Here is an 11,578-nt window from a genome sequence, read left to right as displayed (position 1 = left end):
CATTTTCAATACACGTTGTTCCGATACTAAAATCTATGATTAAAATAAATTAAGTATAGTTACGCATATGTATTCAATAATTAAAACTGACACTTGTTTCAACTCTTGTGTGTGTGTGTTTTTTTTTGGGGAGGGGGTAAGGAGGGGGGAAATATTCCCAAGACATCCCGGAGGATAGTGTCGGATTCGCAAGATGCGCCTACCGACTAAAACCCCCCTCCTTTGGTTGCCAACTGTTAGGTCTGAACCATAAAACCCATTCCTTGTGTGTGTTTTTTTTTTATGTCTGAAAAAAGATCTTCAAAAGACACCGCCATCGCTAAACTCCACCATCCGTCTTCCGGTAGATATACGTGGGGGTAGTGTGGGATTCCTGCCAGACTGGCAGACCTACCCACTAAAAAAAACATTCCTCTCCCCTCCCACCGTAGATGGTACGGGGGGGACTGGATTGGAACCGCGTTACCATTACATCAATCCAGTCCGTGCTGCGTCTTGCGACGCCTACTCCAGGTTACTAGTCCCTTTCTGCGATTTTAGCTTTCAGAAGGCGCTGTGCGTAAGCTTCAACACCTGACCAGTTTTCTTCTTTTTTGATCATATAGGCCACCAGGCTTGAGGGGGAGAGCCTGGTGCCTATGATCTCTTCAGTGGTACTTCTGTAGTCAATCCACCGAGCACACTCGAAGAATGTGTGCTCGACGTTGTCAATTTTGTCAGGGCAGTATTTGCACGTCGGTGTGGTGTGCTGGCCCATCTTGAAAAGATAAGCATTGAACTGCCCGTGTCCCGTCAATAACTGGGTCAGGAAGAAGTCCGTGTCCCCGTGCTTCCGAGAGACCCAGACATCGATATCGGAATGAGGCGCTCCGTCCATCTGCCTGTCTCCCCCGACGTCCATCGGTTTCTGCCACTCTTGTTGCGTCTTGTTATTTATTCTTGTTTTTGCCTCCGTGGAGTTGTCACCATTTCCTTTAGCGTCGTAGAGCTTGGCTCTCTTAAAACGCCAATAAGTCGATAGGTGCAGCTCCTGCAATCACCAGTACTGCTGCTTCGGAGACGGTGCGGTATGCGCAGGCAACCCTGAGAGCGCCTCTCCGCTGCACCGCTGCTACCTTTCGCCGATATGTTTTCTGCTTCAGGACGTCCACCCATATTTCTGCTCCATAAAGCAGTATAGAGTGCTCAAGCAGGACTCGGCTTTTCCTGGTTCGTGGTCCTATCGAGATGGCCAGGATCCATGATAGGCTGGATACGGTCTTGCTGGCTTTCTTGCATGCACTTTCGAGGTGTTCGCGATAGGATAGCTTCTCATCAATCATTACTCCTAACTAGCGTAGAGCTCTTGTTGACGTCAGAGTTGTGCCTCCTATTTCTATGGTGAATGGTTTTGGGAACCATTTTTGTCTAGTCAAGACGACCATCTCTGTCTTCTGTTTGGCGAGTTTCAGGTGGTCTTTTTCAAGCCATGTTTCGATGGCATTGGTGGTCTCCCGAATTAAAAACTCTGCTTCTTCGTCACTATCTACCACTATCGTAGCCGCAACGTCATCAGCAAAGGCCGTGAGCTGTACTTGCTTCGGCAACGAGATTCGCAAGAGCTCGTCGTAGTCAGCGTTCCAGAGGTCAGCACCCATAATTGAGCCTTGAGGCACGCCGGCTGTTACTTCATGTTCTCGCTGGCCCTCCGTCGTTTCCACAATCAGCTTCCTCTTGTCGAGGTAGTCGTCGATCATTCCCAGATTTTCTGGCTTCACCACAAATCTGTGCTCTAAAGCGTCCAAAATGTCTTCCCAATTCGCGCGCGCGCGCGCGTGTGTGTGTGTGTGTGTGTGTGTGTGTGTGTGTGTGTAAAACCTATTAAATATAGAGTACGCTGAACCCTCTAATGGGTGTTTTAATCTCGTTGTATTACTTGCCTAATCAGTCCAATTATCTATCAGCTGTAAAGAACCTCCACCATACAAACCAAGACCGTGATTAAGGTCACCATATATTAACTATAACATATTCAAAATAATAATAGATCTGGCTACTTGAGTCCAGGCTAAATGAGGGTTAAAAAACCATAACAATTTAACCTCAAAATCAATTAACATGATTTTTAATTTTCATTGCACAAGCAGCTACATAAAGGGTGTTGTAAAATGTCCTAGAGTTTTTCTTTGTAAGAATAATGTTTAAAACTTATGCAGTTTTATGCTCCTATTTTTTGTCGTAGCGTAATGGTAGACATCTTATTTTAAAGATATTATTGATACTTATCCAAACGATATAAATTTATTTGTGTTTTTAATTTCTGAATATTTAAAGATGTAAATACTTTGTATAATCTAAAAAGCCCATAAAATATTCACAAATCTAAAAAGAACTTTTAAGTAAAATCATTACAAATAAGCATCCCCATAATACTACAACTAAAAATAAGAGCGTAAGAAAAGATGTTTAACATTTTTCTTACGGAGAAAAACGCATGGTATTTTTATTATTCTTAAATCAATTTCATAACAGGGAATAACAATGTAAAGCCTTATGCGTTGTGTTGGTGAGATTGCACAATATACACCCTTTTTATGAGCAAGTGTTTTACTAACGATATCCATCAATGAATATTTGACAGTATTGTGACTAAGAGAAATTAAATATTAAAAATATTAAAATCACATTTTCAGCTGTACATTAGTGGATAATTTTACTTTATTACAGCATCTTATTTTATTATTTCTCCGTCATTTCATAAATTGAAGGAACTATGATCACACAATACTAGTTTGTTTTAACTGTATATCTAATAATGACGTACTAAGTGATCTCAAGAGAGTTTATCCTTGCTGTCCTATTAGTTTATCTAGGTTTGCCTAGTTCGATGAAGTGCAACTCACTAAACAGTGCACTCAGCTGTTTGAAGAGAAGGGAGTGTAAACGATGATGGATAGAGTTGAATGTTGACGGAAACCGGTTCAACTATACAGTCGCTTAATTAAAAACAATACATGAGGAAGTCTCTATAAGATTATTTTTGAACGTGGCATCAATTATATCTGTACTTCTTTAGTTCTTTACATTTGGAATATTGCGTATTGTGTAGAGGGTATAATTATCAACATAACAAAAATGTATCAATTATTAAAGTAAGGGAAACCAGTCTTGATTAATAAGTGATAGTTTTAATACCAAGGAAAGTAGTAAAATCATACAGTTATAGAGCTATAGGTAGCTAGTAACTACACTATAGAAACTCTTTTCTTATTGGAATCATTTATAAATTTAAAAACAAACACTCCAATAATATACTTTTCATTTCTGTGAGGCATTTCGTGATCAAGGAACACATCATCAGACCCGTTACTCTCCACATAACACTGAGTTATTGAATTGTTTGTTTTTAAATTGATAGCTAATAACTATTTTGAAAAATATGCACGATAGCTCTTGTTTCGTCACATCATCCACGAACTACTAGGCTCAATGTAGCACATTGTCTAGGGAGTAAAACATGCTCTCAATATATTTCTGCCAGTGTATTTTCACTCTAGGAAGGCTTATCATTAGGAACTTAATGAGGTGGATATTGTCAAGATTGCATATGGTGTCCTGTAGAACGCTAGTAATGAATGAATGAAATATCGTTTTATTCCCAACCACAAGTATATTACGTGGTGCATACCTAAAGAAAGAAAAGAAAAAAAATAAGCATATTGTTGATTAATTTTTTAAATTAATAATCTTAAAATAAGTGTAACTAATTATAACTAAAAACACCTTAATATAATAAAAAAAAAGGAAATAGTCTACATGGGCAAGAGCCTGTGCGTAGACTAAGTTGCAGTGTGAGCTAAGTTAATAATATGGGAAAATGATAATGAAGAAGTTAAAAGAAAGTTTAACTAACAAATTACGATTTAAAAAAAAAGAAAGAAACAATAAAAAATCAATAAAATAACAATGATAAACTTAGTTTATTATAATTTAGAAAAAGTAAGTCTGGGTTTCAGCTTGGAACTGTCTAATATGTAATGTATAACTATCTCATTCTAATTATGTCTGAAAGAACTTGTGCCTATTAATAGTAGATGATTGGTGATGGTATGTGGGGGAGGGGTACAGTAAGTGAGTCGGTGAGAGTGTATTGTATTGTGTTATGTTATGTTGTGAGGTCAACGGTCAGGCCGGCCCAGAGAGATAACAGCCTCGGTGTCCTCCGAACTCAGGCGCAATAAGCCACTCTGTCACTTGCTTTTTGAAAATAAAGAGAGAGAGGTAAATTGAGCAAATCAACGTTCTGGTATTTTTGGACACATATTACGATAGATAATTTGAGATAAGTAAAAGCAGTTTGTTTTGGAAAAGTTTTAACATATTGCGGAACAACTATACCAACATTCTCAGAGAAGCGGGGTGTTTATGAGGATGTGATACTCTTTCTGAGTGTTTATACATATGAACTAAAATAAATTTTTACAAACAACTGACGAATTGTTAGGACACCAATTTCTGAGAAAAGATTATCAGTTGGATATCTCCGATGTTTTTTAAAGGCTACTTTAAGAATAGATTTTTGAATTACACAAAGCGGTTGTAAAATTGTTTTTATAAGCTCCTCCAAATGCAATAATACCAAACGATAAACAAAGATTGAATATAAGCATGATAGGCCATTTTTAATTTCTTTTTCTTCTAATATTTCACTAAGCCGATTAAAAGCAAAGATATATTTCCGTAATTTATTTTTTAAGAATTGTACATGTTCAGTCCACTTCATATTTGAATCAAATAAAATTTCTAGGTATTTATATGAATACACTTTGTTTATTTCACTGCAAAAGCACGCGTTATTAAAGGGACTTCCACAGACATGAATTTTTTAAATTATCGAGTTGGTAATCAGTTGTTTTACGTAACGAAATAGGCATGAATGAACATCGCTTGACACCTCGCCTAGCGAGACAATCTGTAGCCTATCTGTGAAATAGCTACGGAACCACGCGAGGGCGCTACCCCGCACCCCGATGAACTCAAGTTTTCGTAACAAAACAGTTTCTGTCAACTGAATCAAAAGCCTTTTTAAATCTAAAAAAATTAGCATACTACGTTTATTATTCGCCTCATTTATACCTTTGTTAATGTGAAATAAAGCATCAGATATGTCTTTGTCATTTCTAAACCCATATTGAGAATTGCAAATAATTTGAAACTGTTGGAGATAGAAAACAAGTTGGTCTTTGACAATTTTTTCTATGATCTTAGCTACAACACTTAACAAAGAAATTGGACGATAATTATTCATGTCTGTGAAGTCATTGAATTTTATTGCAGTGGAATAATTTTTGCTAATTTTAAATTATCCGGAAAAAACACCCGAAGTCAGCTCAGGTTTACAATGTGCAAGAGAGTGTGCGCAGATTAAATGTATGTTATCCTTAAGAACGAAGGCCGAGATACCATCATGACCAGGTGCCGACCCTCCGCGAAGACCCATGGCGTAACGTACTATGTCGAGTTGGAGTGACAGTATTGAAAGTAAAAGTTAGGGTTCAAGTGAATAGTCTGCGTCGTTGATGACCGGAGCCCCTCCGGAGTTGAGTGAGCCGGCTAACCTAGAGCCCACAGACGTGAAAAAGGAATTAAAATCATTAGAAATTTGCAAATTTTAAATTCAAGTCATTTGAAGAGCCAGGTAGGTATTTCTCGAAAGGGAACGATTCTTTGTGGTTATGTCTACCAGACAGCTCGTTAATAATTTCCCAAAGCGATTTTGGATTTCTGCTCGACTCATTTATTTTCCCCCTATAATAATCTTTTTTTGCTTTTTTGATGTCTTGGTTCAATGTATGTCGCAAGAATCGAAATGTATTTATCAGTAATAAATTGAATTGGTTGTTTTTTTAGTTTTTTACTTAATTTGTCTCTCTTACGAATGAGTTTAATTAATTCCGAATTTATCCAAGGCTTTATTTTTTTTAATCTTGACGAAACAATGATTGCTTGTTTTTCTAGAGGCTTCAATACAGCTGCTCAATGTAGTATTAAAATAAGCTGAAGACTGATTAAACATTCATAATTGTCAAGAATCGGGCTCCAGTCGGTTTGTGAGATATGTCTAGTTGCGTGGTCAATGTAGGTGCGACTACGGTTCTCTGTAATAGTGTCAGTAATTTATGTTATTAGTAGTAGAGATAGTCAGTGCAGTACTGTAGTGGTCCGTGACATATGAATGAACAACAGCGCCTTTAACACCTCTCATATCGTGAAGGTCAATGCAAGTAGATGTATTATGTGTCACTCTGGTAGGTTTGTCAATGCACTGAGTAAGTCCAGCGCCCAGTAAACAATTCAGGTAAGAGTCGGTAATTGTATCAGTTTTAAGTAGGTCGATGTTAAATGTCACCCAAAAAATACACACGTCTTGTTTTTTGCTTACGCTATTGTAAAAGTTTTCCTAACCCATTTACAAAAGAAACAATATCACTGTCGAAAGTTCTGTATACAGCTAAAAATGTTAAACGTTTTATTAAAAAGTTTGAATTCCAAAGATAAGCCGAAAACTTTGGTTAATGTTTATTTGTGTAAACAGTAGCAGATAAACGTTTATTGATAAACACAATGACGCCGTCATTCCTGTTATTTTGTGTGTCTGTCATTGTACAGTCGAACCCGTCAATGTGAGCTATCTCCCCCCCAATCAACCAACACTCCGTTAAAAACTATGATATCTAACTTAGTTGAAAAAGACTCTAAATATACTAAAAAATTGTCAAAATTTTTTGAAAAACTTCTAATGTTTGTGTGCAAAATTTTTACAACTACCGTCTACCGGCACATCATTGAAAAAACGATTGCAATCAAAATCACTATCCAGTTCCAAACAGCTATTAAATACAAAGTTTGTGTTTTTCATCTCTGTCACCGAACATCATCCCAGCAACAGCCCACCTGCCCGCGCCATTCTAAACAATCCTTATGTAACAATGAACTTAAAATTATACTCTAAAAGAAAAGCAAAAGGCCTTGCTATATTAATTATTTTACACACATAATAAGTGATTCAAAATAGTAAATTACACATCTTGTACATAGACATCTGTTTAAAATGTAATGAAACTAGACTGTAATGAAATTAAATCCTAAAAAATCACGTAAGGTAACAAATTATGAAAACAATAATACAAAACATTTAAATGTGAGTGAGAACTATTCTGATATATATCTCGAAAGAATTTTTGAATCAATGGGCCTTTCTCAGATTATTAAGGAGCCCACACGTGTCACAGAAAGTTCATTTTCCTCTTATTGATTTGATAATTGTAGACAAGACCCCATTACCTTGACGTAGGAATGGTTGATACCTCCAAACATTTTTTACTCACAATGGTAGAACGGATCACCGGCCACAGGTTGACTTACTGTGACGTGCCTTGCAAAAAATCAAAATCCAAAGAAAAGTTTATTACATATAGGAATTTTAGAGATTTTGACGGTGATACGTTTATTGATGTTGCATCCAATATACACTAGGATAAACATAATGACTCATCGAAACGTGGATGATATTGCTAATGTGTTAACAAAAAAAATAGTCCAAGTGTTTGATGATATGTGCACCCTTGGTGAGAAAAAGAATAACAAGAAAGAAAGCTCCTTGGAGAGATTCAAACATAGCATACCTTACAAAATAGAAGAATAGTTGTAAACATACTTATTTGTCTCTGAAAACACAGGTTTCTAGGAATGCATACTGCAGGGCTCGTAACGCACTCAATGTGGCCATACGATCAGCAAAAAAGGAAGTATTTTACTGATACTTTGAATACAAAAAACTCTAAAACTTTCTGGGCTACTTTAAGAGATGGTGGTTTGATGAGGTCAGTTGAAGAAAAGGACTATTCTGTTGAACCTAGAAGATTTAAATCATTACTTTCTCAACTATGGGTTGTAACGGGACAGTGAGCACAGAAAAACTGAAATTCTTTAACAGTAACAAATGTGCAGGGATAGATTCTACTTTCACTTTTTCTCCTGTATCCGAAAGTAAGGTAAAGGAGTTGATGAACAGTATCACAAGTACTGCATTTGGTGTGGATGGAATATCCATAAAAATGGTTAGAGGCCTGAGTCCCCTTTTGCATTGGAGCAGTTTCTCACCTGGTCAATGTATCATTGAAAACTGGCAACTTCCCTTCTAGTTGGAAAGCAGAGCGTGGTGGTTGCTCTGCCAAAGAATCTCAATCCTACCTTAGTTTCAGACTTTTCGACTTATCTCAATCCTTCCTGTCATCTCCAAAATACTGGGAAAAAGTTGTAGCAGAACAACTAGTCTTATATTTAGAATCTGAAGGATTACTTCCTGAAACACAGTCAGGATTTAGGCAGGGTTTTAGCACTTGCTCAGCACTTCTCAATGTCATTGATGAAATTATTTCAGCTAAAGATAAGGGCCTAGAGAGTGTGATTACTTCCCTTGACTTCTCCCAAGCCTTTGACTCGGTGAATTTTGATTTGTTGCTAGCAAAGCTAAGATTTTACCAGTTTGATGATATCTCAGTTAGATGGTTTTCATCTTATTTGTCTGGGTGTACGCAACGTACAAAGGTAAACGGGAAGTTATCGGACAGCACTTCCTAGGTTCGTCGGTGTTCCTCAGGCAGTTGCTTTAGGACCGATTCTCTTTCTTATATACACAGCAGATTTGAAAGAACACTTAAGTCACTGTTCTTTGCATTCCTACGCGGATGATTCACAGCTATTGATTTCTTTTAAACCCTCTGAAACGGCTGAGGCTGTCCGTCATGTCAATACTGATTTAGTGAGTGTAAAGAAATGGACAGACGATCATGGTTTGCTATTTGAATTCTAATAAATGTTCTGTGATGCTTGTAGACCGGTTATCTTCGAGTAGTCGGTCTGTGAATAGCTGCGCTGAACGGTGTATATTTGTGGACGGTAAGCTTTTGATGGCAAGTAATAGTCTAAAGATTCTTGGTGTTACTATTGACCTCCAACTCGATTTTTCCAATCATGTCAAAGCTATATGTAAAACAGTGACAATGAGATTAAAGGCCCTTTACAGATTAAGCACAATTTTGCCAGAATCTTCCAAGCTGGAAATTGTTCGGTCAACAATATTTCCTGCTATACATTATGCTCTTCCAGCTTTTGCTTGTTCTCTGACTCAGGAAAACTTGATGATACTTACTCGTCTGCAGAACAGAGCACTGAGATTCGTTTACAATCTGAAAAAATTCGACCACATCAGCGAGTACAGATTAAATGCTAAGGTGTTGTCTATCATGGATGTCTCCGACTTGCAAACCGTCAATCTGGTCCACAAAATTCTTCAGACGGGAAAACCTGAATACCTCAGGAATAAGCTGGTATTCAGGCAAGAAATTAATGTGCGTAGTACCCGTCAGAACAGCCTATTGCACCTACCAAAGACAAAGCTGGAAACGGGGAAAAGGGTTTTAGTTACTTTGGACCAAAGAAATACAATGCTTTGCCACCCACTTTAAAAAGTTTATAGCTGTAAGAAATTTAAGGGGAGTGTGAAGGTGGTGTTTGCCTGACCCATGCATATGCATCAGGTTAGTTTTAGTTTTTATAGTTTAGTATTTTTACGTTTATTTTATGGTTTACGTTATTGTTCTCCATGTATTCTATATGTCTGACAAGAGTTTTCATGAAAAACAGTTTTTGTACTGATGGACGCTTGCTAAATAAAGACCTTATTTATTTATTTATATACATCTTAGGTGGACATAATTATATAAAACATTATTACTCATAGTAATTAATACATGTAATTTAATATTAGTTGAATTTTGTAATAATATAAGGACAGATTTATAAATGTTCAACTTACTAAAGGTAAATTTTATGTGATTTTCTGTTGATTCAATAGTTTCCCAAATTATACGAATTAAATTCTCTATAAAGTTACTTGAGAATATATATATATATATATATATATATATATATATATATATAATATATATATATATTATATATAATTTCAAAAATACATCCTTAAAACTAAGAAACACACACCTCAAACAAACGTCTCTCAACAAAAACAAAAAAAAAGATTATACATACACTTAAGATATACGGTACTGAAAATGTATTGTCATCACTTGTCAAATTGGTCCATATCCGCCATCCTCTGGACTCGGATGAGAGCTGCATCCTCGGACTGCTTAATGAGGATTTTCCCGTTGACGTATCGAGCGAAATGCAGCTTCCCGTTCCGCTGAAGGTGTCTGGCACGTCCAAGAGGGGTTTTGTTGTAGGGCCGTTAGGTGTTCGTTCACGAACACTTTCCCCGGTCGTAGGGCCGCTGCTATCTCCGACGTCTCGATGGTCTTCTTCCGCTTCACCGCTGACAGCCAGGTGTCTTTTGCTGTTCTTGTAGTAAATTGCACGATGATCGGCGGATACGAGAGCTTCTTGGAATAAAGGCGAAGCCGATGGGCGATCGAGACGTCATCTCGTCTGTAGGTTACGCCAATGACTCCCGATAGCATCTCCAGACAGGTGTAGACGTCCTCCTCTGCGGTGACTGGTTATGCCGATTATCTCCAGGTTGTTGGCGCGAGTTTATTGCTCAATGTCTGCGAGTTTCGCGTGGGCTGTGAGAACCTCGCCTAGGAGTCGCACGTTTTCTTGCTCCAGCATGTCACAGCGTTGTACTAGGTGCTGCTGAGACGATTCCATAACGTTTGTTCGTGTCGATATGTCTTCAAGTTGCGCTTTAAATTGCGACAGCTCATTTTGTAAACGAAGTATTTTTTCATCGGTGTTAGAGTTAATTTTAATTTTCAAGTCTTCCAGGGCACTTAGAAACCATGTTCTGTCCTCACTAGAGTCTTTTTCAACAGACGAAACTGACGAAGTCTCATCACTGCACCCTTCACACTTCCACGAACGAGTTTTAGTCTTCGCGATGTTCCGCACGCACGTGTTGTGAAACGACGACTTGCACACGGTACATTTCACGGCCGCGTCACCGGCGGTGGTCAAGGCGTCGCACTTCCCACACTTAACACTCATAGTGAAATTTAGAAAATAGAACAAAAATAATTAAGAACGAAATATACAAACTTAGAACAGACCAGACATGTACAGTAATGTAGGCACTAGGCAGGTCAAGGCAGGCGCTCAGATAAGGCCGGAACGAGAAAGACGTCCCTTCTCATCGGCGCTCGGACCGCAACTGAGTGTGTGTAGTAGTGGTGCGTGCTTCATGAAAACGAAATGATGTATGTTAATGTAACACATCTAATTTACCACTTCATACATTGCAATAAAACCTTTTGAGTGTGTAAGTTTATATTAAACTATCATTTTAAAACTGAAATTAAATTTTTACTAAACTTGCTTGATAAATAAAACAATATGGGACACTATATACTACTATTATACGTTTCATTATTATCTTATGGCAACACCTGACAAATCGTGTGTGAAACTCGATAGAGTAATTTATAGACAACCTGCATTAATGCTCATTGCCAGGCTTGCTTCACCAAGGACTAAGTAAGAGCATCTGAGAGCGAACGCAGCGTGTTATGATGCTTGACTA

The 11,578-nt window shown here is 37.6% G+C and overlaps 1 protein-coding gene across 1 annotated transcript; it reads right to left on the bottom strand.

Moving 5' to 3' along the window:
- Positions 1 to 998: 998 nt before the first annotated feature.
- On the bottom strand, positions 999 to 1,322 carry LOC124371966. The gene has a single exon (XM_046830334.1). It carries the CDS (start codon positions 1,320 to 1,322, stop codon positions 999 to 1,001), a length of 324 nt encoding a protein of 107 aa, XP_046686290.1.
- Between the last annotated feature and the right edge of the window lie 10,256 nt (positions 1,323 to 11,578).

Source organism: Homalodisca vitripennis, unplaced genomic scaffold (assembly GCF_021130785.1).
Source record: "Homalodisca vitripennis isolate AUS2020 unplaced genomic scaffold, UT_GWSS_2.1 ScUCBcl_2342;HRSCAF=7002, whole genome shotgun sequence".
Lineage (NCBI taxonomy): Eukaryota > Metazoa > Arthropoda > Insecta > Hemiptera > Cicadellidae > Homalodisca > Homalodisca vitripennis.
The sequence above is the reverse complement of the archived record's forward strand: the minus strand, read 5'-3'. Positions and strand labels throughout refer to the sequence as shown.

Coding starts and splice junctions, on each gene's coding strand:
- LOC124371966 (XM_046830334.1), bottom strand. CDS start 1,322: ATGATTGATGAGAAGCTATCCTATCGCGAACACCTCGAAAGTGCATGC.